The sequence below is a fragment of the Microcaecilia unicolor genome, unplaced genomic scaffold (assembly GCF_901765095.1).
Source record: "Microcaecilia unicolor unplaced genomic scaffold, aMicUni1.1, whole genome shotgun sequence".
NCBI classification, from domain to species: Eukaryota; Metazoa; Chordata; class Amphibia; order Gymnophiona; family Siphonopidae; genus Microcaecilia; species Microcaecilia unicolor.
The window spans coordinates 84,429-107,690 of record NW_021963133.1 but is presented as its reverse complement, the minus strand read 5'-3'; the positions used below and the strand labels follow the sequence as shown (position 1 = coordinate 107,690).

The 23,262-nt window shown below is 44.5% G+C and overlaps 1 protein-coding gene across 1 annotated transcript in view; it reads right to left on the bottom strand.

The window, feature by feature from the left end:
• Positions 1-502: 502 nt before the first annotated feature.
• LOC115458988 (renin receptor-like) overlaps positions 503-23,262 on the bottom strand; it is a 49,390-nt gene continuing 26,630 nt past the window's right edge. Inside the window, exons 5-9 of the mRNA XM_030188846.1 lie at positions 17,976-18,113; positions 16,558-16,611; positions 7,922-8,071; positions 6,085-6,204; positions 503-1,994 (exon numbers count right to left, since the gene is read on the bottom strand). Of these exons, the coding sequence (XP_030044706.1) occupies positions 1,800-1,994; positions 6,085-6,204; positions 7,922-8,071; positions 16,558-16,611; positions 17,976-18,113 (657 nt within the window). The 3' untranslated portion in view covers positions 503-1,799. The remainder of the gene's footprint in view (positions 1,995-6,084; positions 6,205-7,921; positions 8,072-16,557; positions 16,612-17,975; positions 18,114-23,262) is intronic.

Sequence of the window (23,262 nt, the reverse complement as noted above, 5' to 3'; positions counted from 1 at the left end):
TTTGTGCTGTTAAAGCAATGAGGAGGAGGAGACAGCACTCAAAGAACTTGGTACTCCGTAGATGAGAGGCTGGTGCAGGTGCAGCTTACACGGGGTTCTGCTTCCGTCCCCGCGGGAATCCCGCAAACCCCGTCCCTGGGCAGCTCTCTAGTGCAGGCTTCATTTTTTGTGTAATATACAAAATAAAGTCATTAACTGCAAACAACTTCTTTTGATAATGATCAACATACAAGCATTTTGAATCCCAATCTCTTTATTTATTTTTCTAATTATACAATCACTGGTCCACTTTCATCAACAAACACAGGGGAATACATATCAAAGTGAAGGATGGAATGCTTAACAGCATCAGCTGCTCCTCTGCCAATTCCACATCCTGCTGTTTACCTGACAGCTTCTTCGTGCAATGTCCAAACACATCATAAAATGGAAGATAGTCATGGGTTTGGTTTTAACTGGGCACGTTTGTCTCAAATGCTAAACAAAACTGGCCTGTCCCCCCCCCCCCCCCCCCCCATCTATATCAGCAGTAAACAGAGTGAGATTGATCCATCCAAATAACTTAATGTACATTTCTCTTTACACAATTTAACCCTCATCACATAGCCACTAACTAGGAGATATGTACATAGTTTGAATAAAAAGAATTTTACACCTCAGATTAAAAGAAAATGTACAACACAATAGCCCATAGTTATTTTTCAACTACCGTGGTATTTCTACAGAATCACATTTCATTCTTTTCAGTACATTACTTCCATATACTGTATGCTGGAAGGCAATGGCCGCTGTCCTCAGGAGATCCCTAGTGAATATGCACTTTGCACTGGAGGTGTCATTTCATAACAGGATACCTAGGTAAAAATGCAAAAACTGCTTCTGTGTTACAAAAGCAACACTGGCACCCATATCCCTTTAAAAAAATAAACTCCTACAATGACCCTCCTAGCAATGCACAAATTACACTTACACCTGCTTCAAAGGTGTATCTGTACTCTATGCATGTATATATATGATTTGTATGCAGAAAACACTTTATAAAAATGAAGGTGGATGCATGCAAATATTTTTCATGCATTGCTCTGAAAAAAATAAAGACTGCAGTGGGTGAGCCTCCCTCAAGGAGAGTTCTAAGAACCACGAGTCTAGAAAACCTTCACATCAGGCCCTGAAGTTCAATCTGGCTTAAAGCCTATTCCAATCATGGAATTAGGAACCACGTCACTGTATAAAAGCAGAAATGGTAGACCAGGTCCGCTGGACCTCTGCTATCAAAAGCTGGGAAATTACATCTGCGGTCCAGCATAGACAAGAAACATTTCAGAATTATGCAGTCAAGCCTTAGGGAAAGAAGTGTGGGAAAAGCATTACAAAAAAAAAAAAACCAAACAAACTATAAATCCCCCCCCCCCCCCCCCCCCCGAGCTTGGGCACCTCCAAATGATCCTAAGGAGTGTAGCTTCCGAGAAGGCTTTCCTAATAACCATATAACAGCTGAATACATGGGAGCGGCATATACCACTTTTAGAAGAGATGGAAGTGTATAACAAGCAATTAGTTTGCTGTGTACTTAATCACAATGAAGTTTTCATCTATGCAAAATAGGCCAGAGAAAACCCTACTCATGTATGTGATCACCCTTGGGGAGGAACTTTAGATGCAGGGAAAGCCCAAATTGCCTCATTCAACCATCTGGGCTTTAGTGAGACCCGAAACGCCTCTGCATGGGTGACACAAGGGTGAAGGCAGATCTGAGCTGGGCCCTGGGAGATTGGACTGGAATGGGATTCTGAAGCCCTTTAATCCATTCTGATCTTCTGATTGGTCATCCTGTAGATGATGCTGTCATAGCCAGGGTCCATGTTCCAGAGGTTGTACGAGATGACGATCACCGCGATGGCCAAGCCAATCATGAGCCACAGAATGATGTTGAAGACTACAGCGTAGTTGAAGTTGTACTGGTACGCCAGGTTATACAAATTTTCTGGAGCATTCTATTCAGTGGAAATGGAAAGGCAGGCAAAAAATAAAATTTTAATGTATAAGTTATCTTTAGGGTCACTGAAAAATTAAACAGAAGGAACATACACATCAGTCTCTCACTGTTTTAACAGGCAGGATGTCCTCTTTAAAGCAGAAGTACGGAGTAAGAAATCAATTAGATCTCAACCACAATTGAAGGGCTTAATTCCAAAACCCGCTAAGCCCATATTAGTTGCATTGGACATGAGGGTTTTGGAAATAAGCTCTTTACTCTTTGTAAGGGGAACTGCAAAACAGTGTAGCTTGGGGCTGATCCAGGTTATGCTGTCAGCCTGCAGCTGACACTTTGGACCTTAGATCTATGTGGACCACACAGTGCAGCAGAATTTGATAACTAGCCTGCCATGGTGCACTGATGCTTCCCCTAACTCTTCTGTTGGCCATGTGAACGCTTTTCATGCCCACATTGCCTGCTTTGATGAAGCTGGCATGCCACATATTGTTAATGTAGGTTTGCCGTGATCCGAGAAGAGAGCAAGGCAAACCTACATTAACAATATGTGGCCACTTGGATATTGTTGCTATTACAGAAACATGGTTCAATGATTCCCGTGAATGGGATGTGAACATACCAGGTTATAATTTTTTTAGGAAGGATAGGGAGGGCCGAAGAGGTGGAGGAGTGGCGCTGTATGTGAGAAACAATATCAGAGCGGCTGAAATGCGGGGAATCTGGGGAAAGGAAGAAGCTTTATGGATTGTCCTGGAAAGAGAAGAAGGAACCTGTATCCACATGGGTGTTATTTACAGACCACCAGCACAAATGGAGAAGCTGGACAAAGATCTGACAGAAGATATTCAAAAGTTTGGTATGAAAGGGGAGGTGCTACTTTTGGGAGATTTCAACTTGCCTATTGTGGATTGGAACATCCCATCAGCAGAATCGGAAAGTAGGGAGATCGTAGACACCTGGTCAAAGTGCCTTGCTCAGACAAATGGTGATGGAACCCACTAGAGAAGGGTCCATGCTGGATGTGGTGCTCACAAATATGGGAAGTGTTTCCAATATCCTGGAGGGTGCCTAATTATGTTCACGTGATATAGTTTGATAAAAGGGTAAAGGCGGAATGCGGACGGACAAAACGCTACTGGATTTCAGCTGTACTGATTTTGGTAAAATGCGGTGATACCTGAAGAAGGAACTGATGACATGGGTAGCTGTAGGTGAAGTGGAAAATCAGTGGTCCGAGCTGAAAGCTGCTATAAATATGGCAACTGATCTTTACGAAAGGAAAGTAAACAAAAACAAGAGAAACAGGAAGCCTATATGGTTCTCCAAACAAGTTGCTGAAAAAAACAGCAAAAAAGGCTTCGTTCAAGAAATACAGAAGAACGCAATGAAAGGATCACGGAAAAGATTATCAGATTAAACTCAAAGAAGTGAAGAGGGAAATATGGCTAGCAAAAGTGTGAGTGGAAGAAAAAATTGGCTAAAGATGTTAAGAGAGGAGACAAGACCTTCTTCAGATATATTGGGGAAAAAGAAAAGATAGGAATGGCAAGACTGAAAGATACTGAGAATGGCTATGTTGAGAGTGATAAGGATAAAGCGAATGTGCTAATTATTTCTCAGTGTTCACGGAAGAAAATCCTGGGGAAGGACCATGGTTGGCTGCCTACAGAATATCTGGGAATGGAGTGGATATTGCGCCATTCACGGAGGAAAGCGTTTATAAACAGCTTGAGAAACTGAAGGTGGACAAAGCTACGGGGACAGATGGGATACATCCCAGGATACTGAGGGAGCTCAGAGAAATCCTTGCGTGACCTCTTAATAGATCTTTAGAGACAGGAGAGGTTCTGCGGGATTGGAGATGAGTGGTTGTGGTCTCTCTTCACAAAAGTGGAGACAGGGAAGAAGTGGAAAAGTACATGTTGGTGATGGGAAACATAATAGAGTCGCTCCTGAAAGAAAGGACAGTTAACTTTCTAGAAGCCAATGGGTTACAGGATCCGAGGCAACATGGCTTTACCAAAGGAAAATCCTGACAAACAAATCTTATTGACTTCTTTGACCGGGTGATGAAAGATTTGGATGAAGGACATATGCTAGATGTAATCTACTTGGATTTCAACAAAGCCTTCGATAGTTATCCCTCACAGAAGACTCATGAATAAGCTAAGAGGGCTGAACTTAGTACCCAAAGTGGTGACCTGGATATGAAACTGGTTGACTGACAGGTGACAGAGGGTGGTGGTAAATAGAATTTGCTTGGAGGAAAGGAAGGATAGTAGTGGAGTGCCTCAGGGGTCAGTGCTGGGGCCAATTCTGTTTAATATATTTGTGAGAGATATTACTGAAGGGTTAGAAGGAAAGGTTTGCCTTTTTACAGATGACACGAAGATAGCCAATAGAGTGGATATCCTGGAAGGAGTAGAAACCAGGTGAAGGGAACTCCAAATGTTAGAAGAATGGTCAAGGGTCTGGCAGTTAAAATTTAAATTGAAGCAAATATTCTGACACCCCAAATGTCTACATATAAATCGATTCATGCCTCATGCTAAATTATACAATAAATATTGTGATAAGTGCTCACTTTTAGATGCATTACACTTGAAATATTTGTTATGAGAGTTGGGGATTCATATACCTGCTTTATGTTTATATTCAATATTGAATCGTTCGAGTTTTTATGTGCCTTTTTGAAAATCTCAATTAAAATTTTAAAAATGATTACTGTAATACTGTGTTGAGATTAACAGATAATCAATTTTCCAGATGTACTTTACAAAATGCAGCCACAAAATTGATTTTACGTAAATCAAAATGGGATAGGGCCATTCCTTGATTATTACCTCTTCACTGGCAACATATTAAAGTGAGGATCCAGTTTAAACTTTTGACTGTCCTGTTTAAGTCTTTGCATAGTCTAGTCTCAATATCTATGTATTCATGGGTCATTTGGTACATCCAGAATAGACAGATATGTTTGATTGGTTAATTTACAGCGATAGTACCTGCTATTAATGCATTTAGACTGCAGTCTACGAAGAAATGTTATATGACTGCTACTGGCCAAGTATTATAGCACGCTCAACCACTAGAATTGCAATGTACATAAGTACATAAGTAATGTCACACTGGGAAAAGACCAAGGGTCCATTGAGCCCAGCATCCTGTCCACGACAGCGGCCAATCCAGGCCAAGGGCACCTGGCAAGCTTCCCAAACGTACTAACATGTTATTCCTGGAATTGTGCATTTTTCCCAAGTCCATTTAGTAGCAGTTTATGGACTTGTCCTTTAGGAAACCGTCTAACCCCTTTTTAAACTCTGCCAAGCTAACCACCTTCACCACGTTCTCCGGCAACGAATTCCAGAGTTTAATTACGCGTTGGGTGAAGAAACATTTTCTCCGATTTGTTTTAAATTTACTACACTGTAGTTTAATCGCAAGCCCCCTAGTCCTAGTATTTTTGGAAAGCGTGAACAGACGCTTCACATCCACCTGTTCAACTCCACTCATTATTTTATATACCTCTATCATGTCTCCCCTCAGCCGTCTCTTCTCCAAGCTGAATAGCCCTAGCCTCCTTAGTCTTTCTTCATAGGGAAGTCGTCCCATCCCCGCTATCATTTTTGTCAATCTAACTATTTATGATACTGCTCATTGTTGACTTGACTGATTTCGTGACTAAAGGAGTTTGTCTATGAGAGTATCTCTCTGCTTGATCTTATGCGAAGACCCCTGACGCAGGCGCCGAAACACGGACCGTGTCGGGTCCATTCAAAGACTTGTTCCTCAAACACATGATTAAAAGGTTTTATTCCCCCTTTTTTTTGAAGGCTCCTGGTACTTTTTGTTTTGTTCTTTGGACTTTTGTTTGCACTTTGCTCCCTCTCTTTGCTGCACGACTGCTCAGTGTTGAAAACGTGGTTGTTTCAGAAATAATTTTCCTATTGAACAGGCTATTGTTATTCTTTGATTGTGTCCTACTTTGTGTCGTTTCTGTTTTTATGTATATTGTAATCCACTTTCAGACATTATTTTTAATCCAAGCGGAACAGAAATGTGCAATTAAATTAAAATTAAATACTTACAGTCTGTTTTGCCTCAAGGATTGAGCGCGTCTTCCGCACAAGGGGCGTTTCGAAGCTCCTCACAGTAACTGCTTCCACCACTGCGTTTCCCCCATAGACGTGAAACATCTCATCTGCAAACTGAAAGGTGATTCACATTAGTGTAGTGCTGTACGAGGGGCAGCCCCATACGCTGGAAACTTTACTTCCACATAAGCAACACATGTACGTTCCTCAAAGAACTCAACATTTTAGAAATTCAGATTGTTTTTGTTAAAATCCGTAAGACAGGGCTGGCACTGGTTCTGTAGACAAATGAGTTGCACCACGATCAATGGTACCTCCCTCCCTTATGGGGAAATAAAGACCTTGATTCGGATACCACAAAATTGTATTTGAAGCGATGGTATAGTCGTGGATTACGTTATGTGAAAGGCAAAAGAAGGAAAAATAAAATCTTTTGTGGCTTTTCGAGATGAGGGGTTTCTACAATCAACAGCTTAGAAGCACAGATCAGGGACTGGACTGACACATAATATACATTTTGGTTCATGGGATGTCTAGAATAGGCATAAGATATATAAGGAAGCTCAAATCACCCTGCCTCGTGAGACCCAAATGACAGAGCAGGAACATGCAAAATTGAAAAGATGGTGGGTTGGTGATGTATATGGTTTTGCTTCAGGAGATTGCAAGGCAGGGGTGGTTATTTTGATACATAAGGAGTGGGATCGATTATAGATAAAGTTTTGAAAGAGATTCCAAGTTTATCTAATTTTGATATAACTGCCAATGATGTACCTTCATGGCACTTTTCAATACAATTAAAATTCCACTTATAAGTTGGAAATTACATAATCTTTAAAGTAAAATTAAGAAAGGTATGTCAGTGCTGTCCAGTCTTCTTACAGCAGGGAGTCTACATGGGGAGCCCATAGTTTAATATTTTTATTAATTTTGACATTTACATATAAATGTCTAAGAAATATCCTTAATATTTAACATGGAGATACACATTCTTAAGACCTTTTCTTTTAAATTTTGTCCACAATCCTGTTTGATCCAAGTACAAGGTAATATAATTTTAACAACAATGAAAAAAAAATATCTTTAAAGCAAGGAGAAGCTGAGAAAAACTCAACTCAATGGAAAGCTCCAATTATATATTCCGGGAAGTGGGGGGGGGGGGGGGGGGGAGATTTTACCTGTGATCTTGATGTGGAAATCGATAGATCTCCCAGTACGCAATACAGTCAGATGAGACAGTATAAGAAATTGCAAAGATATGGCGAGTACTCCACCCCACCAACAAAGATTTCACACACTTTTCACGCTCTACGCTCACAAAGCTGGTAGAGATAATGGACCATACGACTATCTGGGTGGCGATGCAGGGATGGGCAGAGAGGAAACCAATGAAATTCTCACTTACATGTTGATACAAGATTTAAATTGTTATTCGTTAGAACAGTGGGAGCTTATGAGAAAACCAATATCCCGCCCTCCACTGACGCAACTTCCTATTTCCACAAGGGCGGGACAGACAGAGTGAGGGAAGGCCCGATGAGACAATCCACACTTTTTTTACATGCAGGCGCGAGGCGCTGCGCCTCGCCTCGGCTTCTGAGATTTCTTTAAAGGTAGGGTGTGGGAGCTGGTTGGACGGAGTTGAGGAGGGTAGGCACTGGGTCGGGGGGGGGGGGGGTGCAACGGCAAACCGCCCCGGGTGGCAGCCCCCCTTGTTACGCCACTGGATGAACATGATCTGGCACTTAAATGGCCAGAACTGGACTGATCTAAGAATGTGTGGATGGCTCCAGCCTAACAAAGTGGCAGGCTGTAAAGAATGCAACCTTACCTTCTCTAGAGACTCTGCCAGGATCCGAGATGCATCCCGAAACTGCTGGGAATCCTCTCCGTAGTGTTTGCCTATCTCCTCCAGGCCAGCCAGTTCCAAAGAGTACACATCAGGGGAGTGATCCCTTGCCAGATGTTTGTGTCTAGACAGCTGAAAGGGAAAAGAACAGACAGTCAACAAGAAAAACAGATGGCTTCTCTTTCACCAACTCACATGCAGGCGTCGGCATCTCAGACTTTTTTTTAAAATCTTTATTTGTAATAATTTCACAATTCCAGTATACAAAGAAAGTAGGGTGACGTGTGCTTTCACTTATCAGGATTCTTCATCAAGAGCTGTAAATCTAACACATGTGCATCCTATCTAAATAGTTATTGAGATAGTCATTTAAAATAAATATTAACGTAATATGCAAACCGAATATCTTAATTCAATCAGAACTAGTCGCCATTGCTAACGTGGGAAAGGATGAACCACAATTTTTAGAGCTTGCTAAAGTGGGTTTCTGAATTCAAACTTCTGGCATGAGGGGGGTCATGTTAAGTGGTAGCATATCTTTTTTTTTTTTTAATTTATAAAGTTTTTATTAAAAATAACACCGCAACAGGAGCACAATTCTCCCCAAACATTTTCATCTTAATCAAAAAAATTGTCCAACATCCTCTTTTCCCCATTATCTCCCCAAAATTCCCCCCTTACTCCCTACCCTTCCCTCCTCCCCCAAGGTAGCATATCTTATGTACATCACTAAACCAAAGTAACGTCCATTGGTTTCCATATTCTAGTACTACTTATCATTTCTATAGCACTACTAGACGTATGCAGTGCTGTACACTTGAACATGAAGAGACAGTCCCTGCTCGACAGAGCTTACAATCTAATTAGGACAGACAAACAGGACAAATAAGGGATAAAGACAAAGAGTAGCAAGATTCCGGAATCCCAAAGAGTGGCAAGATTCTGTGCAGAATCCCAAAGAGTAGCAAGATTCCGGAATCCCAAAGACTACTACTACTTATTTCTATAGTACTACTAGACGTACGCAGCGCTGTACACTTGAACATGAAGAGACAGTCCTTGCTCGACAGGGCTTACATTCTAATTAGGACAGACGAACAGAACAAATAAGGGATAAGGACAAAGAGTAGCAAGATTCCGGAATCCCAAAGAGTAGAAAGATTCCAGAATCCCAAAGAGCAGAAAGATTCCAGAATCCCAAAGAGCAGCAAGATTCCAGAATCCCAAAGAGTAGCAAGATTCTGTGCAGAATCCCAAAGAGTAGCAAGATTCCGGAATCTCAAAGACTACTACTACTTATCATTTGTATAGCGCTACTAGACGTACGCAGCGCTGTACACTTGAACATGAAGAGACTGTCCCTGCTCGACAGAGCTTACAATCTAATTAGGACAGACAAACAGGACAAACAAGAGATAAGGGAATATTAAAGTGAGGATGATAAAAAAAGGGTACTGAACAAGTGAGTAAGGGTTAGGAGTTAAAAGCAGCATCAAAAAGGTGGGCTTTTAGCTTAGATTTGAAGACGGCCAGAGGTGGAGCTTGACGTACCGGCTCAGGAAGTCTATTCCAGGCATATGGTGCAGCAAGATAAAAGGAATGGAGTCTGGAGTTAGCGGTGGAGGAGAAGGGTACAGATAAGAGAGATTTACCCAGTGAACGGAGTTCCCGGGGAGGAGTGTAGGGAGAGATGAGAGTGGAGAGGTACTGAGGAGCTGCAGAGTGAATGCACATGTAAGTCAATAAGAGGAGTTTGAACTGTATGCGGAAATGGATAGGAAGCCAGTGAAGTGACTTGAGGAGAGGGCTAATATGAGCATAACGACCCTGGCGTGAACTGGACAGTTCGTCCATACCATTTAGTTCTAGTTGCTTCCATCTCATTCAGCCAAAGAACTTTGGATCTCCAGTTTTCCAATGAGGGAGGTGCTTGGTGCTTCCATTTGAATGTGGTTGCTAATCTTGCTGCTAATAAAAACTTACAAGGTCTCTTCCGTCTAAAATCCAGGTAACCCAACAACATGGTTATCTTCTGTGAATGGTAAGGATGTTACTACTACTACTACAAATCATTTCTATAGCGCTACCAGTCGTACGCAGCGCTTCACAGTTGAACATGAAGAAGACAGTCCCTGCTCAAAAGAGCTTACAATCTAAATCAGGACAGACAGAACAAATAAGGGATAAGGGTAGGACAGACAGGACACATAGGGAAAAGGGACTATTGAAGAGAGGAAGACAAGATAAAGGTTATGAGCAGGTGACAGGAATTAAAAGCAGCATCAAACAAGTAGGCCTTTAGCCCGGATTTGAAGGCGGCCAGGGATGGAGAGCTTGACGTAATGGCTCAGGAAGTCTGTTCCAAGCATAAGGTGCGGCGAGATAAAAGGAACGGAGTCTGGCGTTAGCGATGGAGGAGAAGGGTGCATGCAATTAGGAGAGATTTGCCTAGTGAACGGAGTTCCTGGGAAGGAGTGTAGGGAGAGATATGAGGGTGGAGAGGTATTATTATGTTCTGAATTTCGGCATGTACTCCCACCCACAAAGTCTGTATGATTGGACAACTCCACCGCATGTGGTCAAAGGTCCCAACAATGCCAGGTTCATAACTTTTAAGAAAACGTTTTGTATTAATGACCAAAATTGTTTTAAATAAAATTCTATCAGCAATCCGTCTGGACCTGCCACTTTGCCTGAAGGAGTACTCAATAGCTTCCCATAATTCTCTCTCTCTGATTTGTGAAACCAACTTATTTTCTGGACTAAGGGATTTAGTCTGTAAAAGGGCTATAATACATGACAGACCTCATAGACATACCAGTAAGAAACAAAGTCAGATCATCAAGATCCTACCTAAATCTACACTACCCAAATTGCAAAGGACTGAAATACAAAACAACTTACGCAGCCGGCTTCTCTTACATATGCGCACAACGATGGAATGGGCTCCCAAAAGCTGTGAAAACAATCCACGACCACTTGAACTTCAGGAAATCACTAAAAACCAACCTCTTCAAAAAGGCTTTACCCCAACGACCCCACGTAACCCTCTTCACCTACCAACACAGCATGACTATGATCGAACAGGACATTATGCAATCTTCATCCATTCCGACCCCAACGACCCCACGTAACCCTCTTCACCTACCAACACAGCATGACTATGATCGAACAGGACAACACGCAATCTTCATCCATTTCGACCCCAACGACCCCACGTAACCCTCTTCACCTACCAACACAGCATGACTATGATCGAACAGGACAACACGCAATCTTCATCCATTCCGACCCTCCACTTATACCTCATGCGATCACTATATAACTTTGTATTTGTTATCCACCGACTGGGCAAACGCCTCTGATGGTACTATGTAAGCCACATTGAGCCTGCAAATAGGTGGGAAAATGTGGGATACAAATGTAATAAATAAATCCACTTCATTTACCTCCAATGCTGATCATTCTACAGGAATGAATCCTGACTGTGTTGTTTGCCACACTTATTATTTCTTACAGTTTCTCAGTGTTTTTCTGCCCCTTTCGCCCTGGGGCAGTTAGTAGCATCTCTTAATCTTAACAAACCTACACGTGGGGGAGCTATATCTGTAATATGTTAAGCTCATATGGCACAATCTTTGGTTATCTGGACAAAATCAGAAAATCTTATGCTCTCTGGTAAAGTCAACAGAGAGATTTATAAGATCTGTGTGTCTACAATAGTATTAGTAAACTGAAACACCTGGGAGTTTCGTGACACGGAGATTACAAGATATGACCTCTGTGAATCTAAACCGCTTGGTTGAGAAACCAAAGGCATTTCTGAAGTCCTGGCAGCAAATGCCCCTAACTTTAATGGAGGATGGGATATCATTTTGATATTCATACATCCCATTAAACTACTGTTCTCTTTGCTTATATTCCACTATCTCTCTATATAAAAAGCAACACCAACGTTCTATGAAGCCTCCAGCTGGAAGTGTGAAGGGGGCGAGATATCCGGTTTCCCTATGAGTGTCTGCCCCGCCCTCTCTGTAACACAGTCAGTGAAGGAAAACAGCAGAGCACGAAATCAAATCGCTGGCTCTGTAACAGTGAAGGACTCAGAGGGGGGAGGGGAGAGAGGCCAGAGGGCAGGGACACACACACTCCCACATGCACACAGAAGAAAACATTGCTAGCCCCCGTTTCATTTGCATCAGAAACGGGGCTTTTTTTTACTAGTATTATATATTATATAAACGGCAAGTGACTGACTCACCTGTAAATGCGCAGTAGAGACTTCCCTCTCTGTCCCGCCCTCGCATCAAGACGTGATGACATCAGAGGGCGTAACAGAGGGAGTCGGAGTCACTGTCGGACGCTGCCGCCTGGAAACGAACATCGCGTGCACCAACCTCCACCCCCCCCCCCCCCCCACCGCTCCCGCCCTCCTCCGTATCGGGCCCCCTGCACTGACCTGACAGCGCCTCTCACCTCCGTGTGGAAGCGCTGCAGGCAGCAGCAGAGAGATCTGCTGCTGCCTGCAGCGCTTTCACACAGAGGTGAGAGGCACTGTCAGGTCAGTGCAGGGGGCCCAGCACGGAGGGGGGAGGGAGCGGCGGCGAGGAGGGAAGCTGGAAATCTCGCCCCTTTTAACAGGCTTAACGGCCGCTAGTGTGTATATATATATATATATATATATATATATATATATATATATATATAACCCTAGTAGCGCTCTAGAAATGTTAAGTAGTAGTAGTAGTATATATATATATATATATATATATATATATATATTATGTATATGTATATACACCCTCTGGTGGCGGAGTGTGGTATTACACTTTATAAAACAGATGTTACTATTGTCACAGTTGATTTCCCAATTAATTTCAATATCAAACCAGGGGATCTAATATTTTTATTATGTTACTAATAATTAAATATTGAAATTTTTTAGTAGGTTTTCTCACAAAACTGAAGAGGTATATGCTTTACTTCAGGACTATGTAACATTGCCTTTGGAAATCACAAGAACGTTCTCAGCTAGGAATAGTGAGAGACTATTTAAATGTTTTACTTAAAAATTGTTAATTTAACCTTGCATGGTTTAGAGCTAGATTCTTTGCATTGGATTTCCTTTTTGATCTTACTACTCGAACATCCCTAAGGACTTTGGATCTGGTAAGTACTACTTGATCTCTCCCCAGTATCTCTCCACACTCGTCCTTCCCTACACCCCGCTCCATGGATACATCCTTCTTATCTGTTCCCTTCTCCACTACTGCCAACTCCAGACTTCGCGCCTTCTGTCTCGCTGCACCCTACGCCTGGAATAAACTTCCTGAGCCCCTACGTCTTGCCCCATCCTTGGCCACCTTTAAATCTAGACTGAAAGCCCACCTCTTTAACATTGCTTTTCACTCGTAACCACTTCTAACCACTCGCCTCCACCTACCCTCCTCTCCTCCTTCCTGTACACATTAATTGATTTGCTTACTTTATTTTTTGTCTATTAGATTGTAAGCTCTTTGAGCAGGGACTGTCTTTCTTCTATGTTTGTGCAGTGCTGCGTACGTCTTGTAGTGCTATAGAAATGCTAAATAGTAGTAATCTCTCTCTGTATCTCTGTTGTCTTTTGGTGTGTGCATACTTTTATTTAATTACTCAGTCACTTCACTCTTGTTCTTTTTGAGTGTGTTATTCTACGGTTCTTTTGTTTGTTTCGAAGATTTCTTGGTTGTTTTCAACTTTGCTATGCATGTTTTATGTTCTTCGTTGTGGCACACTTAATAAAAACGATATAAACATAGCTTCTTAGCTGCCTAAGCCCTTACTTGAACAGGTATTATCTTAAATTATTTCCATTGCCTGTCACATATGTCCTCATTCTCTCTTGACTTTCATACCATAGCTTCCTGTAAAATTCTTTAGAGCCCAAAATTCTGTGACATTAATTCTACACATTAAAACTTCTCTCACCAAGCGTTTGTCAGTTTCACTCATAATGGCGCACATCCTCTCTTTCTGTGTACCCACCCAACTGACTCAACTGTCACCTATAGAATGCCAGTAGCCCACTCAGAACTTAAGTCAGCTCAGGTCTTCTTCAGGCTGTCCACACCAATAGCCTTAACTCCTCTCAACCTCTCCCCCTCAGCAAAGTCCCAAAGAAGCCAGCACCCTCTAGCACCTTGATAACACGTACAAATCTACAAACTTAAACACCCCAGACTACACCCTCCTTATCGCCGACAGCCTGAAAATTCTCTGGGTCATAATCGACTGTAACCTGACACTCGAGAGCCAAGTGAATTCTACAACCAAGAAAATGTTCCACTCGATGTGGAAACTTAAACGCCTGAAACCATTTTTCCCCGAGGGAAACTTTCCGCAACCTGACACAATCAATGGTACTAAGCCACGTAGACTATTGTAACGGAATTTATGTGGGATGCAAAGAGCAACTCTTAAAGAAACTTCAGACCGCTCAAAACACAACAGCCAGACTTATATTTGGTAAAACGCGATTCAAAAGCGCCAAACCCCTCTGGGAAAAGCTGCACTGGCTCCCAATCAGAGCACGCATAGCTTTCAAAATCTGCACCCTGGTCCATAAAATTATCTACGGCGAAGCCCCAGGATACATGACTGACCTCATCACTCCCAACCAGAACTGCAGTCAGACCTACAAGAACTTACTTAAATCTCCATTACCCAATTTGCAAAGGACTCAAATATAAATCACTTTATGTATCCAGTTTCTCCTACATAAGTACACAATTGTGGAACGTACTACCAAAAGCTGTGAAAACAATGTATGATCACCTTAATTTCCGGAAAGCATTAATGACCCACCTGTTCGAAAAGGCATACCCTACGGACCCAACTTAAGGGCCTGAATCTCTGCAGCACAACTTAAACAAACCTTATAATGTATACTATTCAGCTCTCCTTCTCTGCTATTCCTAACTGTTGTCTAGATCTATAAACCTTATAAGACTATAACATCAACCTGTATTTGTTTCTATACCGGAGCTGGCGAATGCCTTCACGGTACCATGTAAGCCACATTTTATTTATTTATTACACTAGCCGTTGAGCCCGTAAAAACGGGCTAGTAAAGGAAGGGGGAGGGGTGAAAGGACCCCCACCCGGATAGGTCGCCGCCGCCCCCCCCGGAGTCCCCTCCGCCCGGGCCGGGTACCTGGCTTCACTATTTAAACCGCCGGAACGCAGCACACAGCTCATCTGAGCTGCCGTCGGCCTTCCTTCTTCTCTGCATGTGTTCCGCCCTCGTGTGACGTAACGTCGGCGAGGGCGGGACACGGGCAGGTAAGGAAGGCCAACGGCAGCTCAGATGAGCTGTGTGCTGCGTTCCGGCAGCTTGAATAGTGAAGCCAGGTACCCGGGCCGGGTGGAGGGTGGGTGGCGGCGGCGACTTCGGGTGGGTGGGGGGAGCGGTAGCGACGGCGGTTCCCTCACTCGCAGGTGCGCAGGTTCCCTCTCTGTCACGCCCCCGTCATCACGTATTGACGCGGGGGCGGGACAGAGAGGGTCTCTACTGCGCATTTGCGAGTGAATACGCCTCTTGCCATTTATATGTTTGATTTGTACCCCGCGCTTTCCCACATAATGCAGGCTCAATGCTGCTTACATAGTAATTTCAAATACAAAGTCATAAATAGAAATTTCAAAACATTATAAGTTGAGCTTGATAATGTATGATTAGGATAAGAGAGGGTAGACAGGATAGGATAGTATAAGCTGGGAGAAAAGGGGTAAGGAGGGATAAAATAAAGGGGAGATGGAGAAGAGAAGGATGGGATGAGTAGAGGGGGAATGGGGAGGTGGGGTAAGTAAAACTAATGATGAGGTCATCATCTAAGGCAGAACAGAACATTGAGCCTGCAAATAGGTGGGAAAATGTGGGATACAAATGCAACAAATCTCTCTATATAAAAGGCAAAACCAACGTTCTATGAAGCCTCCAGCCGGAAGTGTGAAGGGGGCGAGATATCCGAGATATCCGGTTTCCCTATGAGTGTCTGCCCCGCCCTCTCTGTAACACAGTCAGTGAAGGAAAACAGCAGAGCACGAAATCAAATCGCTGGCTCTGTAACAGTGAAGGACTCAGAGGGGGGAGGGGAGAGAGGCCAGAGGGCAGGGACACACACACTCCCACATGCACACAGAAGAAAACATTGCTAGCCCCCCCCCCCCCCCCCGTTTCATTTGCATCAGAAACGGGGCTTTTTTTTTACTAGTAATAAAATAAAAAATAAGCAGAACACCTTTTGCACCAGCTATAACTCGTATTAGTGAAAGGACTGTCTAGATAAGCACAGGTAAACTGAATTCTGACTTATTTCTATAAGCGGAACAGCCTTTCTCCATTGTCGATCAGCAGCGCACAGCCAGTCCTCATCACTCTCCCTTAACCTTAAAGGTTATCACCTATGCTCCCGCTACATGTAGTGATGCACATTCACCTTCAGGTCCTAGGAAAGGCACTTGATGAGGTGACAAACTGGTGTCACGTTATTGCTTTACGACTTTAAACTCTACCCCCACCCCTTTGCCAGCAGACGGAAAATTCATAACAGACAAGTAAAGCTAGTTTTCGTACTTACCAAAGCAGAAATGTCATGTAGGACCTGGAGCTCCGAGAAAAAGAGCAGGTCAACCTAGAAGAATTCAGACAACTCTGTTAATGTTGGTTAATCTTCCATTTGCACTGTCTCTCTTCAACACTGCTTTTCCTGTTTGCATTTATCACAAAAACCTAACACATTGCAGAGATTGTGGAGTTGCTCCGTGTATATCCAAGATATCCAATTTAGAAAGCAAAGAAGTATCCCACTTTCTCCAATTAATATTTCTCTCTCCCCACTATCCTACATGCACCAGGTATTCCTGTATCTCATAATTACTGCCCTAGTGCACAAATCCTTTACTTCCGAGTGCCACAAAACCCCATCTGCACTGATCTAGTATAACCATGCTGAGTCTTATAGACAAACGAAAGGGAAAAGGCAGACTTTCTGTTACTAAAGAGACTCCCCGCTGTACAGTATATATAAAACAGCCTAACCTAGGAGGTGGGCAACCACAGCCCCCGAGGGCCACAACCCAGTCAGGTTTTCAAGATTTCCACAATGAATACGCATGAGGTCTATTTGTATGTGATGTAAGCAGTACGTGCAAATCAATTTCATGCGTATTCATTGTGGAAATCTTGAAAACCTGACTGGGTTGTGGCCCTCGAGGACCGTGGTTGCCCACCCATGGCTTGATCCAGCCTAGGGTTACCATACGTCCGGATTTCCCCGGACATGTCCTCTTTTTGAGGGCATGTCCGGGGCGTCCGGCGGATTTTGCCCGCGCCGTTTGTCCGGATTTCTGGACAAACGTGGGCGCGGGTGCGGGCAGGCGCGTGCGTGCGGTGGGCGTGCGATCAGCGCCGTGGGTCTGGTGACCTGGTCTTCCGTCCCCTCCCCTTCCTTACCATGTTCCCTGGTGGTCTAGTGACGTCTTCGGGCCAGGAAAGAGCCCCCTCTTTCCTGCCCAGAGCGCTGCCTCCCCTGTCTATCATCCTTCTCGGTCTGGCTGGGGATTCAAAATGGCCGCCGAGAGTTGAACTCTTGCAAGGCCGCTTCAACTCTCGGTGGCCATTTTGAATCCCCAGCCATACCGAGGAGGATGCAGCAGGCAAGGGCAGGCAGCGCTCCGGGCAGGAAAGAGGGGGCTCTTTCCTGCCCCGAAGAGAAGACGCTACTAGACCACCAGGGCTAGATAGTAAGTGAGGGGGGGGGGGGGTATGTGATGGGGGGGGAGGGGACTATGTGACGGGGGGGGGGGGGGGGGGCAGAACCCGGACCTGAAGGGGGCGTGGCAGGGGCGGGGCATGAGGTGTGGCGGGGGCGTGACATGTGTCCTCTTTTTCAGAGGACACAAAATGGTAACCCTAATCCAGCCCAACACGGAAACTGACATTCTGAACAGGCAGACAGCAGCGGAACTAATATTTGGCAAGGGGGCCATTCTTTACCTCGTTGGTTTTGCTCAAAGAGTTGAAGGGAAGGGATTTGAGAATTGAATTTTCCTGGAAAAGTCGGCTGCGCAGTTGCCGCAGTGTGATGGGAAGATCCTTGAAGACTGTATTTGCTTTCCCAACCATGTAAACTCTCTGCAAGGAAAGGAAGCACATGGTCCTTAGAGCAAATGAGACAGACTCTCTCTTAGAAGTCTGTATTATATATCTTATACTGTTGGAGTTCCACCAGTGAAACAACCAATTTAGTTAGGACCAATCCCTGTGAGATATACCACCTGTAGACCAGGAGTACCCCCTGCAGGACATCAACTTGTTATCAAGTTACAGAACATCTGCAGGGAAAGCAAAGACACTTACCTGTAGCTGGTGTTCTCCGAAGATAGCAGGCCGCTTATTCTCACATGTCATCTAATGGAGCCCTGGTGCGGACACTGATTCGCTAGCACTAGAGAAGTTCTAGCAGGGTCCCACCGCACATAAGCTAGTGTCTTCCTAACTGCCGCTCGAGCATGGATCCCCCAGCCAGGTGAAAAGCTTAAAGAGTACAACCAAAAACAACTCCTAGGGGAGGCGGGAGAGTATGTGAGAATAAGTGGCTTTGGAGAACACCAGCTACAGGTAAGTATCTTTGCTTTCTCCAAGGACAAGCATGCTGCATTATTCCCACATGTGGGAATCACTAGCCACTAGGCTCACCGAACACGAGAAAGCTAGGATAATGTACTCTCAAAACGTTGAAACTAAAACCTCAACTTCCTGAAACTATATACATATTAGGTGTAGGTGCAGCCTGGAACAAAATAAAACAGGGCCTAGGAGGGTGGAGTTGGATTCTAGACACTGAATAAATTCTGCAGAACTGCCTAACAAACCGATTAGTCCCAGACGGTAGTGCGATGTGAATGTGTGGACTGAAGATCAAGTTGCAGCTTTGCAAATCTACGCTATGGAGGCTGATCTCAGGTGGGCAACCAACGCAGCCATGGCTCTAATATTGTGAGCTGCGACATGTCCCTCAAGAGTCAGCCCTGCCTGGGCGTAAGCAAAGGAGATGCAGTCTGCTATCCAATTTGAATGTGTGTGTTTGCTGATGGCCACCCCAAGCCTGTTGGGGTCAAAAACAAAAAGCTGGGTGCACCGTCTATGGGCTTTAGTCCGCTCCAGATAGAAGGCTAAGGTTCACTTGCAGTCTAAAGTATGTAGTAAACTTTCACCAGGAAGGGCATGAGGTCTGGGGAAAAGTTTTGGAAAAACAACTGATTGGTTAAGATGGAATGCCGACATGGCCTTAGGAAGGAACTTGGAGTGCATGCGGAGGACTACTCTGTTGTAATGAAATTTAATATATGGTGGGTGAGCTACTAGGCCTTGGAGCTCACTGACTCTGCGAGCTGAAGTACTCACCACCAGAAATACAACTGTCCAGGTCAAAAAACTTCAGATGGCAGGTATCCAGAGGCTCAAAAAAAGCTTTCATCAGCTGGGTGACATCCCATGACTGGAGGTTTGGTAGGGGCAGTGCTTTTTTTGTGCCGGTACGCAACGGTACGGCGTACCGGCACCTTTTTCTCCTCCTCCCCTCCCCTCCCATTACTTCCAGCGATTCTCCGCCTCTCTCCTGCCCTCCCATCGACGTGCAGCGATTTTTCCGTCCCTCCCCTGCCCTCACCTCTCTCATATCCAGCGATTCTTCATCCCTCAGCGTCCTCCTTCACTGCCTGCCAGCCAGTCGGACTCAGAAGCGAACGGTGCAGGCAGCGATTGGCTGGCAGCGTCGTAGCTTCCCTCTGCAAGTCCCGCCTATGCGTAAACAGGAAGTTGTAGGCGGGACATGCAGAGGGAAGCTACGACGCTGCCAGCCAATCGCTGCCTGCACTGTTCGCTTCTGAGTCAGACGCTGGCTGGCAGGCAGTGAAGGAGGACGCTGAGGGACGAAGAATCGCTGGATATGGGAGAGGTGAGGGCAGGGGAGGGACGGAAAAATCGCTGCACGTCGATGGGAGGGCAGGAAAGAGGCGGAGAATCGCTGGAAGTAATGGGAGGGGAGGGCAGGGGAGAGAGAATTGCTGGAAATCAATGGGATGGGAGGGAAGGGCAGGAGAGAGAGAATTGCTGGAAATCAATGGGATGGGAGGGAAGGGCAGGGGAGAGAGAATTGCTAGAAATCGATGGGAGGGAAGGGCAGGGGAGAGAGAATTGCTAGAAATCAATGGGATGGGAGGGAAGGGCAGGGGAGAGAGAATTGCTGGACATGGGAAGGGCAGGGGAGAGAGAATTGCTAGAAATCGATGGGAGGGAAGGGCAGGGGAGAGAGAATTGCTGGACATGGGAAGGGCAGGGGAGAGAGAATTGCTGAAAATCAATGGGATGGGAGGGAAGGGCAGAGGAGAGAGAATTGCTGGACATGGGAAGGGCAGGGGAGAGAGAATTGCTGGACATGGGATGGGCAGGGGAGAGAGAATTGCTGGACATGGGATGGGAGGGAAGGGCAGGGGAGAGAGAATTGCTGGACATGGGAAGGGCAGGGAAGAGAGAATTGCTGGACATGGAGGGGAGAGAGGTGAATCGCTGGATGGGGAGGGGAGGACAGGGAAGAGAGAATTGCTGGACATGGAGGGGAGAGAGGTGAATCGCTGGATGGGGAGGGGAGGACAGGGAAGAGAGAATTGCTGGACATGGAGGGGAGAGAGGAGAATCACTGGACAGGGAGGGGAGGACAGGGAAGAGAGAATTGCTGGACATGGATGAGAGGGGAGAGAGGAGAAATGCTAGAAATGGATGGAGAGGAGAGCAGGAGATAGAGGAGAATTGCTGGACATGGATGGATGGAGGTGTTGGCTAGGAGAGAGGAGAAATGCTGACTTGGATGGAGGGGAGGAGAGAGGAGAAATGCTGGACATGGATGGAGGGGAGGAAAGAAAAAAGAAGATGCACATGGATGGAGGTGAGGGAAAGGGGAGGAAAACTGCACATGGATGGAGAAAATAAGGCAAAAGCTGGATCCATGTTATACCTCCTCCAGTCAATTCCACGGAGGAGGACCCAGCTTTTACTTATGGATGTAGGGCAAGAAATGAAGACGAAAGGAGGAAAGTAAAGAAATAAATGGAAAGGAAGCCCTGGAAATGGAGTTAAGGGAACAGAGAGCAGCAGAATCAGAGACTGGGACCAATATGGATAGAAAAACAAAGTCACCAGACAACAAAGGTAGAAAAAATCATTTTATTTTCATTTTAGTGTTTGGAATTTGTCTTATTTTGCACTGGGTATACTGGAGCTGTAACAGCTTACAGAAATTATTTATAATGAAAAAAAATCACATTATTTTTTCTCCTATACTAGTATAATATTTTCAATGATGTCTGTTTATATGCGCCATGGCTGGTATAAGGGGTGTGGCTAATGTGGGTGTGGCTATAATAGGGGCGGTGCCATGTGTGGTGACCCCGCCCACAATGAGTACCGGCACCTTTTTTTCCACAAAAAAAGCACTGGGTAGGGGGCTTTGTCAACAACAAATCTCTCATGAAGGGAACTAACGGTTGTACAGACATGGACTCACCGCCTACAAGTTGATAAGCACCAGTTGCAGTAAGATGAACCCTTCAGGGGAAGGCGAAGGATTGAATGTGATTTTGATTTTGAGTAACGAGGAAGGAACAAGACAAACTTTTCTAATTATGCAGTCACGGCACACCTCAGATGCAAGATTTAGATAAGTGACTGGTTTTGCTGAGTCAGCACCTGCCTTATATATCTCTGAGGATAGAAGCACACTGTGTTACTAAGTGAGATTGAATAGTGATAGTGAAACTGATGGAGTACATATATATATATATATATATATATATATATAGATATATAAATCAAGTCACATAAAGAAATATATTGAAATAATAGCACCAGTTTGGTAGCACTTGTATTGGGGTTTAGCATTTGTATAAAATATATAGGAGCAACCCGATGAATGAGATGCTACTCCACTATGTCACAGTAATTTACTGTGTAGTATTATCTGAGGGTGCTCTTTAAGTAAAGTAATATCTTTTGATAAGAAATATCACTGGTTGAAGATTGCTGTTCTGGTTCTATTGAGAGTCAGTTTGCGACTATCATCAGACACTTGATGAAAACTCGGGGGGGGGGGGGGGGGGGGGGGGGGGGGCAGAAGCTAGGCCAAATGGCAAACGCCACTTGAAATCAGAGATACCTCCTGTGACTAGGAAGTATCGAAATATGGGTATAGGCATCCTTTAAGTCCAAAGAGCATAGCCCAGGGAAACCATCCTGAACTTTTCTTTCACCAGAAATTTGTTCAGGGCCCTTAAGTCTAGGATGGGCCGGAATCTCCACCCCCCTCCCCAAGTAAAATAACGTGGCGACATTTGGCGCACCACTTGAAGCCACTGGGAGCCTCTTCTGGGACATCAAAAAAAGAATTTTGGTTAAATTAAACTCCTGACCCTTGAACAATTAAAAAAGGGGAAGCATTCAAACTGAGGTCAGGGCTGCAGCCTAACCATGCAGCCACTCGTGAAAAACAAAGGAACTCCCCCCCCCCCCCCCCCCCAAAAAAAAAAAAAAGTCAAAAAGCTAGAGAAAAAATACGAGCAATAAAGAAAGATGGTAAGTACCTGCAGGGGAAGGCACTCACAATAGTTAAAAAAAAGTTCTGAAGAGCACAGTGTGAGGAGAAGACTACATGAACGTGTCCTCTGAGCTCTGCAGAAAGAGAGACTGGGGGACCCACGCTCAAGCACTGGGCTGCAAGGCACCAGCGTATGCGCGGTGGGATGCTGCTAGAACTTTCTCCAGTGCTAGCGAATCAGCATCCGCACCAGGGCTCCACTGGATGACATCACCCACACGTGGAAATAACGCGGCCTGCTTGTCCTCTGAGAATGCTGCTTACCTGGACCACTTGCTCCACTTCCTGTAAGGATTTTTTCAGCCTGCTTTTTCTTAGCTCGGCATTACAAGTTTCTAAGCAGAGTGGTGTAACAGACTGTCTTCTGCAAACATGTGCTTACCTCATGCTGTTCATACTATGTAACAAGGACTTGTAAGTAACATAACTTTTGATCTAGACCTGCTACTTTACTTTGCTTAAGCACAGATTATCTGTAAAGATCTGTAAGACCTACCTCTCTCGTTTGGTTTGCAATATTACTTACATGATTTATATATTAAATCAACCTTTTTGAAGCTAAAAATTCTGTCTCTTTGTGTTCTGAGTATATGGTATCTTTTAAAGTTATACTGATAGTGCATGGACACCTTT